The following is a 22039-nucleotide window of genomic DNA, read 5'->3' as shown; positions in this document are numbered from 1 at the left end:
CATTGATGCAGATCACATGTCAGAACCATATTAAGTTGAAGTTCTACAATGGTATAGTGAAGCAGATGGACTTAGAATTATTCCAGCTGCAGCTGGAATAGTACATATGATAACATCTTAACTCTCTAACATCACTCCCTAATTAATTAGATTGACAGCCAATGGTCTAGCTGTGTGATTCCATTTGATTCTATCAGTATAGCATTAATAATCAACACTTTTGGGAGGAGGAAAAGGTTTATTTGAAATAAAACTATAAGCTTTGGTAAACAAAAACTCCAGGTTTTTCTTCTGTTGCAGTGTGACTTATCTGTGTTTTCCCAAATCAGTATTCTGAGATTTATTCTTTCTTTAGTGGGGACCTTATTCTGTGGGAGCCTAGCCCCAGAAAGAGCCAAGATGCTTGATGCTTATCGTCATAAAGACTGGTCTTCCAGCATGGGAGTTGAATACCAGTAATCTATGCTTAACTTAGTTATTGTTCAGTCAACAATTAATAATGTGTTTTAATTCTGTATGATTGCATCAAGATTAGAACAGACATTTCTGGGAAGAAATTTTGGCATAGGTAAGAGTTGTATTATAATAATATATTGTGTTCATTCTGTTTTATCAATAACTTGTCTTAAGACAGATCAGTTTCATACACACACTTTCTCTGAAGTCCATAAAAGTTGTGTTCATAATTAAAAAAACCCAGAATACAAAACTTTTTTTTTCTCCATTCCACAATAACACCTCAATTTATATTTCCTAAGTGGAAAGGTAGTGTGACATTATTCACATGCACAGTTATTACACCAAAACTATCTTCAGTTGTTTCTATGCAGAAAAGTTTTGAAGTTTATTGTTTAAAGCTCAGTGGGAACAGTAGGAATACAGGCTTAGATTTTCCATTCTGAGAAATCTACTTAACATTGAAGAGAGCCAGTGGACTCTTCCTCTTCATGAGGCATCAAAACATTTTTAAACTTACTTATTTTGATACTGACTCCTAGAGCCTAATTTGAAGTCTTTAATACGGGATTTTCCTTTTCTTATGTTTTTGTGTTTGTCATGTGAAATCTCTAAAAGGGAAATGAAGGACCAGAGGACTGCAGTACATATGCTTCCTGGTGGAACTAAACCTTAACTGTGAATTTCCATAGGACGTGATAATTCAGAATGCTTTCATCAGTTCCTTTCATAGCTCCTATTGCTTTAAATCTAATCTGCCAATTTTTAATTGGGTGGCTTTTGATGTTGAAGTAGGAGCAAAATCAATTGTGAAATGGAGTATCTATTACATCCTTAACTACTGACCAGCACTCAACTACTAGTAACGTCAGCTGTGTTCTGAGAATACCAAAATATAAATGAAAACTAATATGCTGCATGAGAAATGTATGAGTAAAGTCTGTGTATGTGCACAAGATTATTCTTACTACCAGCAATTGACAGAAACCCAATTTTAAAGCTAATTGTCTCAAGTTAAGCTCTTTATATGAGATGAAGTAGATTTAAATGTGAATTTGAAAGAAGCAGTGTTCTGACATTTAACTAGACCTGTTTGTTCCCTACCTCAGGTAGCAGAAGTATCTTTATTAAAAATGGACAATGCATACAAGATTCCCAACTTGAGATGCTGCGCTTATGCCTGCAAAACAAACCTGCCATCAAACACAGCATTCCGAGGCTTTGGCTTTCCCCAGTCAGCACTGGTGACAGAAACTTGGATAACAGGAGTTGCAGATAAAACTGGTTTATCACCAGAAAAGGTGACAGAAATGAACACATCTTCTCTCCTGAAATGAAGTCTGTGCAATTGGGAAGTTAAAACCCTTTAGATTAGCTCAACTGTTTGAACAAGTATTTTCTAAGTCAATGACATAATTTGTGCTAAAATTCATATATTTTTTTTAATCATCGTCTAGTTGTTGCATGATTAGCATGCTCTTGCAAACTGCACCGAACTGGAAATTGTTCCAAGAATATAAAGCAACCTTCTTGTTGTCTACTAGTCCCTCCAAATGGTCAATCTGCCTTTAACAAGATTGTGATAGCTGTTAATTTTATTATTTCAGATTAGGGAAATAAATATGTATAAGGAAATTGAGCAGACACACTTCAAACAAAAGCTTGATCCACAAAACTTAATACGGTGTTGGAATGAATGTATGGAGAAATCTGCATACTACAGCAGGAAAACAACTATCGAAGAATTTAACAAACAAAATTACTGGAAGAAAAAAGGGATTGCCATTGTACCAATGAAGTATCCATTTGGACTAGGCACACGTTATCTTACTCAGGTTAGTTTCTTTAAAAAATAAGTGAGCTAAGCTTTTTATCCATAGAAGATCACAGTTACTCTGCCTTAGGATACAAACCCAATGTGTTATCGTCCACCTTCTGGAAACCTATCATCCTCATAATAGTTGTTCCCTGAAGGCTACACTAGCTTCTAGATCTCTTCAAGCTGAGATCAAAGTTGTCTGGTTTTCAGGGCCCAGGCAGCTTGGACACTGCCTGCTTCAAAGGCCAGTCCCATCTCTTGCAATGTGGTATTGGTGTAGATGAGTTGAACACGTTTATTAAAAGTGTTTGAGGACTGATGGCAAAGTATTCATGGGCTAGGTTATCCATTCCAGAAAACAGCTCTGAGCTTATTCTTTCTGACCATGGGGGCACTATGGGATGCTGTTCTTAAAGACTTAACCCTTTGATGTCATCAAAGACTAAGTTTAAGGAAGAAAAGGAGGACAGTAGTGGTTTTGGTCTTTGTATTTTGTTTAGTGTAGGTGTCCAGTGCTTATGGAATATACAGCGTTTTATCAACTGAAAATTGAGTAGCTTGTGTCATATCAAACTGGCTGTCTCTGTTCAAGACTAAAATCACAGGGGCTTTGTAGTCTACAGTGCTACTCCCAGCTAGCCCAGGAGGAGAATTTCATTCAGAACCTTACTGCTGTGTCTAATGCTGACAGCCTGCCCAGCCTATGCTGTTGAAAAACCTGTGTCCAAAGGCTCTCAAAACATCAGTGGGAGAGAGAATGGAACTTGGAGGAATTGGCATGTACAGCCACTAGTGAGGAAGATCCACCATCTTCTTTTGGAACCATTAAGATACTGTTGCCAGATGTAGATTTATTTCAGGATCCAGCAACAGAAAAAGCAGACCTCCAAGTGTTTATATCTTTTTATTTTGAAGTCATTACAGAGGAAGAGCAGGGACTAGCATTCCATATTTTGCATTCTGTTCAAAAGCACTAAACAGATAAATTGAAATACACTTCAAAACTGTGTCTTTTTCGATTCATCAGTTCGTCGCAACATACAATACATTTCTCGCTAATCTTGATCTTGGTTTTCTTTTTTAGGCTGCAGCTTTGGTTCATATTTATACTGATGGGTCTGTGCTTCTGACACATGGTGGAATTGAAATGGGGCAAGGTATTCATACAAAAATGATCCAGGTAACGGATGACCCAAACAAATATTTCCTTGTGCTTTATCTGTCATGCAGATAAACAGTGTGAAGGTTTTCTTCTTAGTTAATTAATGTACCAGTAGGACAATTTCTTTATCAGCATAGCCGCTGCTTCTTTGCATTGATAGAGTTAGAAAGCAAAAATACCTTCATTAAGAGTCATAGAGGTAGCAGGAAGAAAAACAAATTGATTGGGTTTTATTCTTCCAGTGGTATGTGAAGAGGTTTATTTAGAAATAAGAACTTTTTGGGGCTGATCCCATAAAGCCCATGATAAAAAAAGACAGTATTCAGATTAGTATACAGTTCAGATATTATTGTTGTTGTTGTTATTATTATATTTGTTTAATGCAGAACTGAGAGACAGATAAATATCTGTAAAGATATTAACCAAGTCAATGAAAGCTTGGGATCTGGGCCTGCATAATTTTCACTAAGTCATACAGGACATAAGCAGCAAAATGCAGAACCACATGTTGCACTCCAGTCCCATTGCAGAATTTGAATACAGCTAAAACATTGCCATTCTGTTCTGTTTCTTTGTACTGACAAACTGGGCAGAATGATTTCAGCTGGAGGTTGGAAGGGGACTTGCTGAAACTTTATTCTTTCTTGTATTGCTGACTTCTAGCAAGTACTGGAGAACTGTTGGAGTGTTTAAAATGTTTCTAAACCAGAGAATAACGTGGTGTTCTTCCTGAAACAGGTTGCTAGTCGGGAATTGAACATCCCCATGTCATATATTCACTTCTGTGAAACCAGCACGACAACTATTCCCAATGCATGTGCCTCAGCAGGATCTGCAGGGACAGATGTCAATGGGATGGCTGTGAAGGTAAAGGGTAGTGTTTAGTTTAGCAAAACACCCTACCCTTCATGGTACTTAATGCCTGCCAAACTTTAAGCATTAGTGATCCCATAGAAATAAAGTTTGAGATTACCAATAATACCACTGGAGGTTGCTAAGAAGAAACACCACTTGTTGACAGTTTCTCAGTAATGGTGCTTACAAATTTTCAGAATATGATCTGAGCTTTCCCTCAGAGGCTTATGTTTGACAAAATCTTTGTTTTGCCTAACAAAATAATTAGTCCTGTACAAATTTGGTACCCTGTTCCTGTTCTAAATCTACTGATTCATGCAGATTCCAGCCCTTGTAACTTAACCCTTTATAAGGTTTGTGTCTATGCAATTTAAATGACACCTCCTATGATACCTTTTCAAACCAAGATGATGGTAAAGCAAATACTAATTACTAACTAGAACATATCTTGAATAGTACCAAATGTATCTGTGTTAATTCTGTGATATGTTCTCCTGACTTCTCACCAGGATGCTTGCCAAACTCTTCTCAAACGCCTGCAGCCTATCATCAGCAAGAACCCAAAAGGGACCTGGAATGATTGGGTAAGACAGATCAATCCTACTAAGTGTGTTTGCAGAAGCTGTGGTATATGCCTTGTAGTCTATCAGTCTGTTCAGCCTAATAATCCTAAAGTTATAAACTGTAGAAACAGGTTATTTCACAGAAAGATGGGAGTGTAGGTGCTTGGTTTAGATAATGGGGAACAATCCCCTGATCATATCTAGTTATAAAGGGTCTGTGAAGTCACATTTGGAGGCATGGAAGTTTTTAATATGCAAAAAATACCAGGTTCTGCAATAATGACCCACCCCATCTTACCCTCAGACAAGCTGTTGCCAGAAGATTGTCATATGGATACAGTGTATGTGTTGATTTTCTTACATGGCTGTTTTTTATTTTTACCAAATCGATGAAGAGAAGCCTCCTAAACTTCTTCCTTCCATCTCTCTCCCATATGCAGTGTCTCACAGAATTGCACAGAAAGTAGCAGGAATCCTTGCTCCCATTGCTCTAATATGTAATTAGTTATACTATTAGTTACATTTGCAGCAGAGTAGTGCAAAAGTAATGCTAAAGCTGTTTATAGAAATGGCCCCTGTCTGGTGCCCACTTGAAACTGGAATAGAATTTTAGGGCTAGAAACTGAGGTTTTTTTAACTGAAATATTTCTGCTGTAATATAAACTATGAAGATATGGCTAAGAATCTATCCCTATGTATCAAGATGTTATAAGAAAACCTGTTTGTTATGTTTTCGTATCCAGTATTGCTTGTTATCTATGGCCTAATGAAAAGGACATTTACAGATCCAATACGCTAGGGTGTTTCTTTTCAAGTGATTAAATACTAAAATAACTATGAAAATTTAAACGCTTTCTTGACAGTAATAATTCCTAGCAATAGCAAATAATGTTGGAATACATGTGGTAGCTTAATAACTGACAGCTGTGTATGCAAAGATAATCTCTAATAGATGCCAAATTAATTTGGATAATTCAGACATACACAAAACATAGCAGAAATGGCTGACCTAAAAAAGAATATATGCAGAGAAGTAATTTTATATCTTGCAAATTCAGTAAATTGCAATTAATTAAAAATTCAAAAAAAGACCCAAACTTCTTGACTTGTAAACTGAGTAAATCTAACATGAGAATCACTGAAAGGGAATAGATTTGGGACCTCATACCGTTATTTTTACCACTGGTAGAAGAACACTGCAGAGAGTATTTCTCTTGTCAGCTGCCATTTTTGTGCAAGTAAATCATACAGATCTTCTATGACAGGGGGCCCCATTTCTGTTAAACTTGAGCAGAAAAATTGAGCAGGGCCCTTTCTGACTACAACATTACCAATGATAAAGATTCTGCAAGACCACCACTGTTGACAGGTCTTTTCCTTACTGTAGTGCCAAAAGAATTCAGATTGCTCATCCAAAGGGGTTTTAGTTCTACAGTATTAGGCACCATGGGGTTTTTTTAGCACTAAGTAAACACACTTAGCTGGTCATCTTTTCTTTACAGTTTGTTACAGTTTGGTTTTTAAGTAAATACAGGAAAATAAGTAAATATATGTATGCTGTATTCCTTCCTGACTCCTTCCTTGGTTTACCACAAATGCTGCTATATTTTACAGATTAAAGAAGCTTTTGAACAGAGTGTGAGTCTTTCAGCTACTGGCTACTTTAGGTAATATATTTTTGTTCCTTAAAAGTGCATAGGTTAGACCAGGGCTGATTTCCGAAATTAACCAATGCCATGAATAGAAGATCCTGTCCAGTAGTTCTTTCTAATGGCTCAGCTTATGTTTTATGCAATTCTTTTATATATGGGGAGTTGGAGTTTAACGTTTAAGTGCTGCTAATTTATGCCTGGCCCTATGTGGGCTCTCTAGAAAGTATCAAAAGACTATTTAGTCCCATCTTTACTCCATGATTTGGTTATTAGCAAACCAGTAAGCATCAAAAAAGTGACCGCTGCCCATAACAGTAGGTGTGCAATGTGGGATATAGTTCATTTACTGGAAGCTGTATTGCTATAAACCATAAATATTGTTGTACTACAGGTTGTTTACACTTTTACCGACAAACATAATCACACCAAGTTGCATGACAGGAAGAACAAGTGGCAGCATTGGAGTATTTATCCAGCACACACCTGTAATTAGCAATTAGGTGCATTTGTGGAAAATTAGGCTCATTTAATTCTAGATCTGAACCTTAAGGTTATTTCTCTTTAGAGGAAGGAGAATTTAAAATGTCTGGTTGAGTTTAAGAGAAAGCTCATGGTAATTTTATTTTTTTTTAAACTCACTCAGGAATCAGATGCTATAATTCAGCACTAATTAAAAACTACAGAGGGACTTGGTGCTCACGTGAGAAGTAGGGTTGGTCACTGACTCTAGTTTTGGAGTTATTGTTTTGACAATTTTAACAATATTGTTTTGCATCTGGAGCCTCAGAAGATTCCCACCATTTATACTCTTAGACAGGGATTTAGTCACAACAGCAATGCTATTGTGAGACACAGTAATCATAAACACAATTCCCTCTGCTGTCTCTCAGTGCAGTCTTGTGGTCCTTTTTCTCTGAATTCTTTCACGGTATTTATAAAGAACTAGAAAGGAAAAAATTCTGTGCTATAACTCAGGTGGGATTCAAAGAAAAGTTTCTCTCAGCCTGCTGTGCCTTATATCTTCTCTCCCTCCACCTGTATTTACCTGCTGATCAATAGCAACTTTTCAGGTATTCAGGCAGCCTGGAGTAAATTGGAGAGGCACGTCACAAAGCCATACTTACTTAAAACACCTAGAAAAGCCCAAACAAAATGTCCCTTCCTTCTGTTAAGTCTGTTCAAGTCTGTATTCTGCTTATGCAGCCCTTTAGGAAGTTGATATCTTGAATGCAGTGAACGACAGCCATACTTTGCTATTGACATTTAATGGTGTGCAAACCCATCTGCAGATCCCTGAGCCTCAAATCCTGTATTGATCTAGTTCTTACCCAGTCATGTTCTCCACATCCAAGAATCTCAAAGCCAGCTGAGATAGATGGAATGTGAGAAGCTGAATACGTGGATTTTGTGTAACGCTTTTTAAATGCATGGTTCAATGCTCTGAATTATACCACAATTGTTTTATGGAGTATAATTCTAAATGTGCTCAACAAAAACATTTCACTCATATATGGTCAGAGAGTATGCCTTGGTCACATAGCTGACATGGTTGGGGGATGCTGCATTTCACATCTTCTTGTGTTTGTTGAATTTACCCCATCAGTCCTGACTACTATAGTCTCCTCAGTTAGTCCCACTGCTTTCTAAGGAATTACACCTTTATTTTAATACTCCTGACTCTCTCACTCATTGTGTAGGCAGCTTCCGTAATTTTTACTCTTTCATGTCTTGTAAATTGTTCTTTCATAGATCCTGACCAGTTTTCCTCCCTTTTTCTGAATTCCCTTATGTGCTATTACCTCAGCAACCATTACCCTAAATTTGTATTCTGTACCTGATTACCCTGTCTTTATTAATATGTTTCTGGGATTATGCTGGTTGTAGACTCTCCTGATCTGAAATAGCTTGCTTGCCTGCTAAATTTTATATAAATACAGATCCATCAAACCTAAACTACTAGTGCTCTGTAGGATTTCATGGAACTTAACTGCTGGGGTTCTGACCTGTTGTTTAAGATTTCACTTGAAGTCGTTTCAAACTTTCATTTGCTCATCTGCTTTGTTATGGTGCAAACATTCACTGATTTTTTTTCTTGTGGATGTCATTTCTTCCATCAGAGGCTACAATGAAAAAATGGATTGGGAGAAAGGGGAAGGACAGCCATTCACATATTTTCTTTATGGAGCTGCTTGTTCAGAGGTTGAAATTAACTGTCTAACAGGAGATCACAAGGTAATAATGGAGTGTCATGGAAGTTTTGTAAGTAATGTGAATGAGGTTTGTTTGTATCACTGGGTGCTGCAACAAACATTCAGATTTTGCATTAGTAAGTCACCTGTCTTCAGATGATAGTAAATATATCAACAGTGTAAATGCAAAGTACAGGTGGAGCAGAATGAAAGCCGTGTACTGTTAACCAGCTTTTTGCACATCTGTGTTAATGTCATACATTAGTGTCATAGATCTTTTGGGTTATGACAGACATCTGACATGTTCTTCACTTGTTCCTTCCCTGTTTGCCAGCAAATTACAGCAGAGCTAAATATTCTGTTTCCAGAATCTAGACCATCTAGACAGCTAAATCATAGACTGCTGATCATATGCCCTCTATCTGTACTTAGTTATGTGGGGATTTCATTGTGTGATGGGAAAAATCTTGCAAGGCTGCCTCTGGTGAAACTTCTGTAAAAGCTGAGACAAGCCCATTTTGCTTGTATCGGGGTATTGGAAATTACTTTGAAATCGTGTACGTGGCGGGGGCCTCTACCTTAATATATATTATGCCACTGAATACCAGCTCTAACCTGAATTATGTTCTAATGCCTCCACGCCATGCATTTCTCTCAGTAATATGCATTTGAATTTTATTGACAGAACCTTAGAACAGACATTGTTATGGACATTGGATGCAGCATAAACCCAGCTGTGGATATAGGACAGGTATGTGCCAAGAATTTCCTGCTATCCTTATCTGAAATAAAGATTACCTCATTAATTCAGAAAACATTATTGTTAGATAATGTTATAATTCATAGATTAGAAGGCCCTTTACTTGTAGACTTGCCCCATTTGAGTCAGTGTCAGAGCTTCATAAATGTCAATGAAGCTTGAATTTTACCCACAGTGTCAACCTGTAATACTTCCTGTATGTATATATGCCCACTGTCTGCTGGACTTTAGTACTGTTTGTGATCTACAGTCTCTAAATTCTCCTATTGTTCAATCTGCCTTCCCCACACGATAGCAGGGAAACACCTTTATTCATTGCAGGCTATTCCACAGATCTCATCATTTCATCATGAAAGCATTTGTCTCTGCCTGGTATGAGAGAGGGGTGTGAAAGCTTTTTCCATCCCAGTAGCCCAAAATGTTGAAGAATCCCATTAGGCAAACAGGACAGAAAATGGTCTAACATACAGTAATACAAATCAGTTCTTGCCCAAGTTTTACCCATTTTAATACATGAGAATGTAAATGCTATTTCTTTTCTTTCTTAAAGATTGAAGGTGCCTTTGTTCAAGGCATTGGACTGTACACAATGGAGGAATTAAAGTACTCTCCAGAAGGAGTCCTCTGTACTAAGGGTCCAGATCAGTATAAGATCCCTGCTGTTTGTGATATTCCAGAACAATTTAATGTTTCCCTGCTGTCATCTTCCCCAAATCCTTATGCCATCTATGCATCCAAGGTAAGCAAACAGTCACAGGGCCTAATTCTTAGATCCCAGGACAAACAGAGGAATTACTTTGATATACAACATACAAAGTTTTCAGTTCTTCTTCTTAAGCATTTCAAAGAAGTGTCCATGAAATAGTTTTATTTATGACATCAGGGGAGCTAATATGAAAAGACATAATGTGTGATGTTGCTGCATATCTTTCATGATTGGCAAGTAGTAATTTTAGGGATTTGTTAACAGACCATACACAGAAGCTGCAAGCTGAATTTCAAACCATACTTTTAAAATGTTGTGATAATCTGAAGGGTTAGAATAAAAATACCAAAGAAATTGATGGAGAAATAATGAGAGTGTGCAGATTACTTATGTGTGTTACACAATAAGAAATAGGACTGTATGCGTGTATTTATATGAGAGATTGGCTCAAGTATTCAGCTGGTGTAATCATTGCTTGAATTTACACCAACAAATATTCTGGCCAGTTGTATATAGGTAGTAATGGTAAGTCGAGATGAAGGTACTTCTGCAAATTTCCAGCTGTTTCAAGTATTAGATACACTTTTAGAATACAGTAAAATAAAACAGCATGACATAAGGAAAAAGCATTTTTACAGCAAAAGTTATTAAAGAACAGATAGGTCCTTTAAAATTATTTAAAGCTGTCTCAGTAATACATAATTAGAAAAGTGTTTGAAAAAGCATCATTTAGGTGAAGTAGTTACATAGTTGATTGGGAGTTGATCGAGAGAGCTGATACTAATATCCCTCTTCAAACAGCTCTTTTCCTTTTCTGTGAATTTACCTCCTATAATTACCCTTAAAATTCACTGTAACATGATGTGATTCTGTCTTCATGCAGCATATTTGGGGAAGACATTTGGTTAGCAGATTTTAGCAAGGAGGTAAGATTCAGTTGCAGTATCCCGGTCCAGATTAAAACATTCAATACCACAGTACTGAGAGGACTATGGAATAAGGGTAGATTTTGACCTATCTTTGCACTAAGGAGCAAATGTGAATCTAATGTCAGAAGCAGTGAGAGGATGTCAAGCCCACTGAGGTCAGTGGTGTCAGGTCAGGTGCAGGGAATTATCAGGAGTTCAGGCTTTGTTTCTTAGTTGTATCTGTACCTGGTTTTGGATTGTTTTAATTTTGTCTGCTAATTATTCTAAATTTCAGTTTTGCAATGAGACAAAAAGGTTCTAAAATCAATAGCCAATATTTGAAATCAACCTTTTTAGCTCCATCAGAAGACTTGGTGTGATCTAGGCTTGCTTCCACTGAATCTAAAATAAACTTCCTTACAGAAAGACAGAACACTTTTTGAGTCACTGACTTTATAGCTTTTTAGTTGATATTGACATGGCATGTACTTATTTCATTTGCTCAAAACCTACACCTATTTGACTTTTTTTTTTCTTTTTTCAGGGGTTAGGTGAGGCAGGATTTTTCTTGGGATGCTCTGTGTTCTTCGCTTTGAGAGATGCAGTAACTAGTGTGAGGAGTGAAAGAGGGCTGACAAAGACTTTCGTACTGAACAGCCCTCTGACTGCTGAACAACTACGGGCAAGCTGTGCAGATGCCTTTACTGAGATGGTAATAGGAAGGTGGGGGAAAGGTCAAAGTATCTCTGGGTAGAAGTGCATGCTGCTTTTGCACCCCTGAATGGTGGGATGCCTAACGATGTTTCCAATTGGAGATGCTTTGTATACAGCCATATCACATGGCTCCTTGTAATTGAAACATCTGATAACAGGTCTCACTCACACAAGTTATTCCAACAAATGCCATTGAAACATTGTACTGGCATTTCCCTGGTTTTGTATAACCTTTTTTCTATTCTTTGAAATGTACGTAATTGTTACAATCTCCCCTTTCTCTTAAGTCTCCTCCTTTCTTCTGTATGTCAAATCCTATAGAGGACTAAATAGCTCCTCTTATTGACAGCAGTGGATCAGCCTCTGAGGATCTTCAGACTCCTTCCAGGTGCTTTCCCCCAGTGACTTGCAGTCTGGTACTGTCATCTCATTCTGGTACTCGTTGCTATGCCCGGTACTCTTTGGGAGAAAAATAATTAACTCAGAGCTAACAAAAGGATACAGAAGAAAAACAAATGAGACAATACACTTCTTACCATGCTGATCTTTTATATTCTGTGTTTTCGGCCACTGTTCGCTGTAGTCATGTTCCCACTGCTATTACAATTCTTTTTCTGTGTAAGTTTTTACTTAGCATACAACATCTGTTGTAGGCAAGGTCCTTGTCAGCATGTAAATCCATACTGTGCCCTGAACTTCTCTGAGGCTCTTCCATGGAAGCTTGAACTTTCACTCACAGATTATTCCCATGGTATCTCTGTGGTCATGGTGGGATATCATTGGAACCCGGATCAATAGGTTTGTGGGCTTACTCTCATCAACCTTGCAGGAGGTCAGGTCCACCAGTGCAGAGATTGTGCTTCTCCACCCCTGTTTGGCCCTGAGCCCAGTTATCACTGATCTTCCTTCCAGCCACCTTCTGTAGGTATCTCCTGTAGGGCACCCTGCTGGGTAACTTGGAGACACCTGATAAGGGCAATATTGGGGGCTTGCCAATCAAATAATATTAACAAGTATTTTCATTTCTCGCTTGTTTTCTTAGATCACAGAAAATGAATCTGCTTCCTCCACTCCTCGGGCCCTATCTGTGTGAATGACAAACCAGACTGCTTAAGACCTGAAAGGAATGGAATGGAAAACTGATTTACTGCCCCAATACACACTAATCAACACACAGATAAATATATTTCCTCATTTTCAGAATAGAACTAGCTACCCAAAATAGGCACACTACATCTTCCATTCATTCTCCATCCAGTGTATTCATTACAGTACTTTCCTTAAATTACTGCATTTAATTGCTAGAATACATGTCCTGCATTTGAAGCATATATATTCAAATAGATCTGCTGAACAGCTTAGCTCAAGTGCTGCAGGAGAAGAAAGGTAGGGTGAAGTATAAAGGTATGTTAGATAACTTACTGCCACTTACTACACTTAACAACTTCATATGATAAATGATTTTTTAATGGCTTCAGCTAATTTTCTAATTCAGATTTGAGTCTTGCAGTGGAGTGTGAGTCCAGAGGTCTTAGCTGAAGAATCAGAACCTTGTTTGTTGGATTCAGTCCCTTTTTGATGAGAAGCGATGCTCTGATCTGTAGTAAAGCTGGTTTAGTTTCTTTTGACATGGGCATCTTTGTGTTAAAAACATGGAAGAAACAAGTGTTATGATTTTCTTTTGCTATGCCAGGCAAATTGCTATGGCTGACCTACAGATATATGGGAGATTAATTTTATCACAAAAGTTGGAAGAGTCACTTTGTAGAGGGATGAAGCTGGGTTAATTAACGTTGATAATATACAGCTGTGGGCTGGCTTCAGGGGCTGGGGTGTTGGCTGATGTAGATAAGATGCAGCTGTGGCTGTTTCTGTTAAGAGGTTGGGCAGCCAGTGAAGAGGGAGCAGCCAAGGAAGAGAGGAGGAAGTAGCAGAGAGAATACGCACCCTGGGTGAGGAGGGATGAGGAGAAGGCAGCAGAGGGACTGGCATGAAGAGTATGTTGGTACGAGATGGTAAAAGACCTTGCTGCAGCTTGATAGTTTGGAGAGTGCTGTGACATCACTTAGTTGTAGTTTCCACTGGAAGCTTTCTTTTTTCTCATGGAGCAAGCCAAAAGCCTCTGAACTTAATGGGAAGACTCACATGGAGTTCAGTGTGCTTTGAATGGGAGACTGGATGAACCTGTCTCTGGAAAGGATTTGTAAACAGTGCTTAATCCTGTGCTCGGGACTACACTGAGCCATGAAAGTACAGTTGAGAGTTCTCTCTCACTCTTGGCTACTCCTCTGATAAAGAAGATAAAAAGCTGTAATGAGATCAAAAGATGATCTGCAAAGATCAGTCATCTGATGCTGCCTACAGTGCAGTGGGATTAGACCACATCCAAGTAGTAGCAGCTGGAGAAAACAGGAAAATATAAAGCAGCGCTGTTATTAAATGGTAACAAATTCTGGTGTTATTAAATTTCAGGTATGTATGTATTTGTAACCTAAGATGAGACCCAAGAAATTACATAGGCTGTATCAAAATTAATGTATTATGAAAGTTCTAACCACAATATTCAGATTTCAGCGTCAGAATCCACAATATTGAACTGACTGAGAACTTCAGCCTTTCTTTCTCTTGAGGTGCAAACCTGAGATTTCAGTTCTGAATGCACACACACACAAATACATGAATCTCCATGGTATTTGAATTTGGGGCTTACATCTGGGGTGCATCCTAACACAGAGAAAACACTTCACTTTTTTTAGTGAGTCCACAGAAGTTATGCAAAGTAGCACCTGAAAAATTGCAGCAAGTTTTGCAAGTAGAACTGGGAAAATAGCTAGTTTGTACATTCAGTGTGTGGTTTCGGTGAACCTCTGCATCAGTTTTTCCTTGCTGAGCATGGGGATTGCTCTTCCAGTTGCTCACAGGTCAGATTGCTCCAGAGCCATGAAGATCTGTAATGAAAATAAATGGCTCTAATTTGTTTGAAGAGCCTGAAGGCTCTTGTTGTTTCACTGCTCCTCAGTCTTCCACAAACTGTTTTCTCTCCTTGCCTTCCATCCCTTTTATGAGTTGATACTGTATCTGTGACAGAAATCAAGTTAGTAGGTTAAACTGCTTTTGCATTGACTATTAAGAAATCAAATCTTTATTGTTTTGATTTGTCTGTCTCTCTGTAACCACTATGAGTAGATGAAATTCAGCTGCTTAAACGTGGGGGTCTAGACATTTTATATGTCATAAGACAGCAGATACATAGGAGAGCACAGGACTGGGAGATGCAACATAGCAACTGGAGGCCCAGCAGGTTATAGTGGCACTAGAAGTGTGGTTTAGACAGCTGAAGCCCCACTGATTTTTACTTATTTTTCCTCACTTTCTTTGTGTTAACTTTGGCTTTTATATAGTGTGAGAAAGTCAATAAATCAAATGAAATGTGAATGCTGCTGCCATTAGTTTTTCTGATTTGAAACACCTTAGTTTCACTGCGTGGGCTTACTGATGACAGCTCCCAATCCCAAGTGTTAATAGCAGCCCCAAAATACGGATAAATCCTGGGATCTGCTGAAGCAGGCAGTGTGTAGCTCTACTGAACTGGAGGGAAGGTGCATTGTCTGTTGTTCTGTGTACCAATGCATCAGCTGGTTAGTTCCAGACAAGTCAAATCTTGGAAAAATCATGGCCCAGCCCTTGCAGGCAATGATGTTTCCCCACCTGCAGTGCTGAGGTGTTTGACCTCTAGGGATTCATCATGTTCTAGACCTGCACTTTGTTTTCTGCAGTGCAGATCACATGTCTGCTTGTCAGTATTTCTCAGTTATTATTAACAAAGATTCCTACCTGCCACTTGTAAAGTGGCACTGTTGTCTAGTTGTGTCAGTAAAAGCTATACATGTAGCAAACATGGGTTGTTGGGGTTTTTTTGGGGGGTGAAACATTAAGCTGACTTCTGGCCTTTAGGTGTCTGAAAAACTGCATGGAAGCTAGAAATACCAGCAATTAGACATCCTGACAGATGACACTATGGCTACTTGGGATATTATGAAATAAATTTTCTTAGACTATACAGGTGTTAGAGGGTATTTTGTTACATTTTTAATATTTATTAAAATGTGCAGACTCAGAGGGCTAGGTAAGCAGAAAGGTTAGGGCTCCAAAGGCACTGACATAGGCTTGGCTACTTGCGGCGAATGAAGAGACAGGACACTGCTTGATGCAAGATGTCGATTTATTGTACACAATCACGAGTTTATATATGTTTTCAGAAGCTGCACACTTTAAACAGATTGGTTCTTTAAGCTAAGCATTGCATACTAGGCAATCCCTGATCGGTGGTTAACTACAAACAAAGGACACTTTAAGTAAGTGTTTATATCATCAATTAACAGCAAGGTGTTACCTCTCCTTGGCCCCTCTGTTCCTCATTCCCTTATCTTCTCTCAGCATGACTCATCCTGTTGATTGTTATCTGTTCACATTCCTTGTCCTCCCAGGGTTTGTGGCCTACAAGCTCGAGCACATTCCTTTCAGCTAACATGGTCCTGATTTCCAGGCCCCCTCCTGCATCTCCCCCTTCTTGTTTTTGAGCGTTCTCGTTGTAAGCATTGAAATAAACAAGGAACACATAATACTAAAACCAACAATACTGTCAATACCATCAATGCTCCTTTGATCACATTTTGTAACCAGCCCCCTAATCCAAGGTTTGAAAGCCAGTCTGTTAACCCGTTCTCAATCTTTATGGCCTGTACATTTTTTCTTAACTCAGCGAGCTGCTCATGAATAGAGTTAGAGTGATCAGTCAAATTCATGCAACACTTCCCTTGGTGCTGTTCACTCTAGGCTACTCTCTACTGTTCATGCCATTTCCTTATCTTCTAGAGGCGAGATCACATTCCTCCTTTGTTTCTGTCTCGTCCTAGTTTCTTCTCATACTTCCTCAAAATTACTTACCTCTTTGCTGCAGGATCACAGCTGCACTTCGTCAAAGCAAGGCCAAAACTGCACATCAATGTCAAAACAACCCACTGTCTCTATTCTGTACAATTTTACAATTCCCCCTTTTTGTTTTTGAACAGCTAGTACCAGGTTTGCCATGTTCTGCAGGGCCCTTGCAAACATGACAGCAACCAAGGTAATAGCAAACAAACAATACTGCCAATTGAGTGAATGGATGCCAAAAAGGCTGAGATTTCCTCAGATTTTGGTAACATGTTGCTGCAATGGGGCGCCTAAAATCCACGCAGCACATACCATCAAAATCCTCACAGCCGTGTCCTTGAACCAACAACAAAAAGCAGTGGCAAATTTGACTCACACTCTTAACTGCCTACCAAACAAGGTGATTTAACTCTTTAATGCTTTCCCTGCTGTCAGTCCGGATAAGAGTAAGAGAAGAAGCGCTGCAATACGTTCCCATCATAGCCTCCTACTACGTTAGCATCTACATAAAGATAATTATCGACATTCAAATTGCAAACGATATCAACTTCTTTTGGATTAACATTATACAGAGGTAATCAATTATCCCAAATATCAAGGCTTTTAGTAAGATTCTTCATTCCCCACGTACATTCACTTTCTTGCAACAATTTCTGCAAGTCAGTTTCAAGGAAGGGCACACCAAACAAGGACTGGTTCAGTCAAAAAGTTCAAAACATCGCATGCCTTCTCTGAACATACCTCTGGGGTCATTCCCTTCGTTCCCTCTTTTTTTTATGCAACCAGAGACACTTTTACCATAACAGAGAAGCCCCTATTTACATCTCTGAGCCCGGACACAAACCGCAGCTGTATGCTCCACCAGGCTCAGGGCAGAAATCATTCATGTAGTTACATAGCTATATATCTCTACAAGCGTGCAGACACCTATTAGACACTAGATAACCATGTTTATCTTTCCTATTCTCCTTCACAATACCTAGCTGTTCTCTCATCTCCTGTTAGGTCAAATATTCTCCAGCTTCCTCTCCTATATCTCTCTTCAGACATTCTCTATCCTCCTCTTTTTTGCTTGTTAATTGCAACAAGGCAAAGGTTGTGTGTAGCTGGGTGACCATGACCTGATTTATGTTACAATCAACTGAACACTGAATACAGGAAAAAAGGCATGGGAGACATAAGGCAAACATCACTAAGGTGGTTGAAGATAATTATAATAAATCCTGTAATACTTTTGAGTCATGGCCCAAAGTTTCCCAGCCGTGAGAAGAGACCAAAGGCATCCCGCCCCTGGCTCTGCTGCAGATCTTTGTTTAAGGCTTTTGAGTTTTGTATACTTTTGTGAATTAATTCACAGTGGTCACTCAGATTCATGTAACACATCCTATCAAAGTCTTCACACTTGTGTCCCTGTGCTAATAATGAAAATCAATAGCAACTCGGTTCTGTAGCAACATATGATGGACAGAATCAACATCTGTTAATAAGCCAGAAAAAAAAAGAATAGTATTTGTAGTATTACATTGTTTAGCAAGCTAGCAGCCTAATTTACTAAGCAAGTTAAAAGCGTGTACTATTCTTACAGAAGAGATTAGAGAAGCAAAAATCTGTTATGCTGCATTCCAGAACTCAGCCTGAGAATTACAGTCTGCTGTGAGTTCTGCGTTACAATCATTTGACACATGTTGGGGTTGCGATTGTGAAAGCTGCCCGTTTACAATTTTCATTGACATTATCACAGCTAGTTGTTTTAAAAGCAACCCTTGAGCTTCCTGATGTTCGACTTGTTGCAAAATATTCTGAAGCCAATCAATCAAGTTAGTATTACAGTTAGTGACTCTCTAGGACCCTGCAAGACTGTGGCAAGACTCCCGCACCCTGACTGCCTTAATAGCCATTCCTTCATTTGCAAACAGCTGTCCCTGGGATACCTTGCCTGAGTCACAGAATCGGCACAGTTATTTTCTCCAGCCACCTGCTCATAGTTAACAGCAATTCCCCGATTAAGGTTTTCAATCAAGGCCACTGCACTTAGCTCGCAAAAATCAGATAACCACATCATGCACTGTGTCGGAGTTAGTACCACACAAAGCAAAGACTTCCAATAGTCATGCAGTGTGAGTGTATAAGGCTCTGCCATCACTTCAAGAAGGGACATAGCAAATGTGCTATGAATCCTCCCTTCCCGCACTGCTTTGTTTAACTCTTTAACAGCCTCGTATTGCACGGGCTGCCACTCTGCAGGTTGATTTGTCTGACAAAATACTGAACATGCCATAGCGACTCCCAAAACCCATCACTTAAGTGTTTCCCACTTGCATTCCTGCCACCAATCCCTCAGACTCCCTTTCACCCTCCCCCAAAATACAATCAATGCATCAGGAGAGACAAGGGGGTGGGGGAAAGGTCTAGCTCCTTTTCCAGATCTATAGGACCTGGATCAAAAGGTTTATCAGTGTCAATAAAATCATTGTCCGAGTTGTCCTGTTCCCGTGCTTGGTCCTGTGTTGTGAGGGTCGCTGCAATCAGTGACAGAAGCTTTGGGGGCAGAGGAGGTGTGGACGGAATCGCCATCGCTGACGGTGTCTTGAGAAGAGTCGCGCTGTCGGTGGAATTTACAGCCTCCTCTAGTTCAGTGCTTACACTGTTGGCAGAATTTACGGCTTCCTCTGGTTTAGCACCATTAGTAGAATTAGTCCACGCTTGGCAAAGAGTAGTCAGAATTTGCCACCAAGGTGCTAAATGCATTCCCGACGCAGAGTCCCCCTCCGCGGCAGCATCATACAATTGTCTGCTGACCGCTTTAATTTCTTTCAAAGTCTCTAAAGTTTCTTGACTGCTCGCCTGTCTCAATGAGTACAGGTTTCTAAAGCTTCTTAAAATTTCTCCAAATATTTAAAATCTCTAAGGTTTCTTGGCTGCTCACCTGTCTCGATGAATACAGGTGTTATCCGCGGGGTTTAGGTTGTTCGCCTGGTCCAGACAGCAAGACGATCGTTCAGCCAAGCTGTCTCCTCCGGAACGCAGCCCTCTTCCACGAGCTGTCTTTTTTCCGTCCTTATTCTTCCAAGGCTTCGGAACACCACCATAGGGGTCACCATTTGAGGAGATTGAGGCACAGACTCCTGCATCTGATTAGAAGACCCTTTATGAGTCCATATACGTCTCTTTCTGGGGACGAAGCCTGATTCCCCGTTACGGATTTCCCACAGCTCACCTTTCAACTCCGGAGGGATTTCAGGCCGGCTCCTGCTTCCTTTCAGCAGATCATTCAAAGTTCTGTGGGATTCGCTGCATGTCGCTCAGATAGGCGATTCGAGAGCCCTTCACGTCAGATCCTTAAACGCATCACGTCGGGGTCACCAATTTGCGGCGAATGAAGAGATGGGACGCTGCTTGATGCAAGCAAATGTTGATTATATTATATAAATATATATATTTATATATTTTTATATATATTTATATATATATTATATATAAAACATTATATACGTTTCTACCTCCTACATGTTAGACACTGATTGGTTAAATCTTAAGCGTGAACTACACAGATTGGTTATCTTCTAAGACGCATCATTTAAACAATAGGTACTGATTAGTCTATCTTATCTTAGCATCAATCTTTATTCTAAGATTAGGGGGTTTCTTTCTACTTGACTTTCGTGAATAACAAAGTTCCTTATCAGCACTATCCCTTCCCTTATCTTGCTGTAAGTCCCTCTTTTGTCCTTCGGGTTGGCATCTCCACTGCTATGGCTCAAGAGTCTGCTGTTAACTTGTTCCTTTGTTCCCAGGGCTTATGCCCTACAAGTCCTAACACGTCTCAGTTCATCAGGCTAACAGTGCTCAGACTCTCGTCCTTGAGGCCTTGCCCTACAGCTACTGACACATTAATGTGCACTGTACAGAAACACCTGAACTAGCGATGGTTGAGAACTTTCTACTCATTTTCTTCATGAAACAAGTGTTTCTATAACTATCCACCCTCGGCACTCCCATTCTGTGTGTGTGTAAGCTTAAACACCTAAAATAAATACCAGGTTCTGTTTGGAGGCCTAGTACTCTGAAAACTAGATCTTGGACTGCCCAAATCTCATATTGCATCTGGTTCTTTCTCTTCTTAGTCCTTTGAACCTGTATCGTACGTATAACATGTGAAATACTACAGAAGTGCTGTGGTTGGCAGGACCTATTCAGGATTTTGCCTGTGGGCCCTAGAGACTGGCATCACTTCAGTGCTTGCATTGTGGTAGCTCTCAGGCATACATTAGGGGCTAAACCATGAAAGAAGTAGCATATCTGCTTAGAATCATTTTCTTTCCTTCTAATGGGGATTGGTAGAAGATCGGGGACTGATTATGCCCTGCAGGCCTACACTGGCGCTAAATGAAATACAGAGACCTTTGCTGTGAAAACAGCAAATGAAACAAAAGACATGCATATACAAAAATTGAGACTTTTGAAAGACATATACATATAAATTAAGTCTCCTTTTAAAAAAAAAAAAGGCTGGCTGTAATAAAGCATTTAAAGGTTAATGATCTTGTTTCTTGGATGTGCATCCACAGAAATAGATAAGAATCTAGAATCCCAAATCAAGATTTGGCATTTCTCTCTCTAAGAACATTGTAAATCTAGAGTGTGGTCATCTTCTAATGGCACCCACACAGGTCAGGGTTTAGAGCTGTCATGGCACGGGGATAATCAGAAGGAAATTTTAAATGTGAGTGTAGTAATAATCTTGATGCTGTTAAAACTTCATCACTCAGCAGGAAAAAAAATATAGAGAGTTTAGGTAAGTGCCAAGCTAAAATGAGAAGCACTGCTCCACAGCTTAGCATTTGATACCCCACAGAAGTAGATAATGTTGCATGCCCTGGGTTTTAGCTTCAGGAATGCCTATGTATTCTAAATTCATCAGTTACTGGATAATATAAAAAGCCCAGGCCTGGCAGTTGTTGCTCAAACCCAGAAGTCCCCCTCGCAGTTAAGTGCCTTATTTGTTAGGTTACAGCAGGGGTCCTCAGACTTTTTATCCAGGGCGCCGGCGCGGATGCAGTGGCAGGCAGTCATCTGCGGCTGCTTGGTTCCCCCCCACCCCAGCCCCCGGCGGGGGGGCACGGGGGGGTTCTGTAAATACGGGGGGCGGATTTCAATCCGTATCCAGCCCGCGGGCCGTAGTTTGAGGACCCCTGGGTTACAGGGTTAAAATCAGAGGGGTTCAAATTGTTTCCATATGATTTCTGCTCACCAGAGAAGAGTTGGGGTGGGGAGCAGGAGTAGAAAGTTTGGTGCATTAGCATCTCAACATGCATTAATA

The 22039-nt window shown here is 39.5% G+C and overlaps 1 protein-coding gene across 3 annotated transcripts in view; it reads left to right on the top strand.

Moving 5' to 3' along the window:
- The window catches only part of AOX1 (aldehyde oxidase 1), a 46611-nt gene extending 31673 nt beyond the window's left edge, over window positions 1-14938 (top strand). For 2 of the 3 annotated variants that reach the window (XM_027807104.2, XM_027807102.2), the window contains 11 exons: window positions 1566-1757; window positions 2064-2291; window positions 3360-3455; window positions 4176-4304; window positions 4802-4876; window positions 6470-6522; window positions 8625-8739; window positions 9382-9447; window positions 10007-10195; window positions 11615-11793; window positions 12827-14938. In XM_027807104.2, the coding sequence (XP_027662905.1) occupies window positions 1566-1757; window positions 2064-2291; window positions 3360-3455; window positions 4176-4304; window positions 4802-4876; window positions 6470-6522; window positions 8625-8739; window positions 9382-9447; window positions 10007-10195; window positions 11615-11793; window positions 12827-12881 (1377 nt within the window). In that variant the 3' untranslated portion in view covers window positions 12882-14938. The remainder of the gene's footprint in view (window positions 1-1565; window positions 1758-2063; window positions 2292-3359; window positions 3456-4175; window positions 4305-4801; window positions 4877-6469; window positions 6523-8624; window positions 8740-9381; window positions 9448-10006; window positions 10196-11614; window positions 11794-12826) is intronic. The other variant, XM_027807103.2, reaches the window with a different exon arrangement.
- Window positions 14939-22039: the final 7101 nt, after the last annotated feature.

The sequence above is a fragment of the Falco cherrug genome, chromosome 8 (assembly GCF_023634085.1).
Source record: "Falco cherrug isolate bFalChe1 chromosome 8, bFalChe1.pri, whole genome shotgun sequence".
Lineage (NCBI taxonomy): Eukaryota > Metazoa > Chordata > Aves > Falconiformes > Falconidae > Falco > Falco cherrug.
Note: the sequence above shows the minus strand (reverse complement) of the source record. Positions and strands in the feature narration are given on the sequence as shown.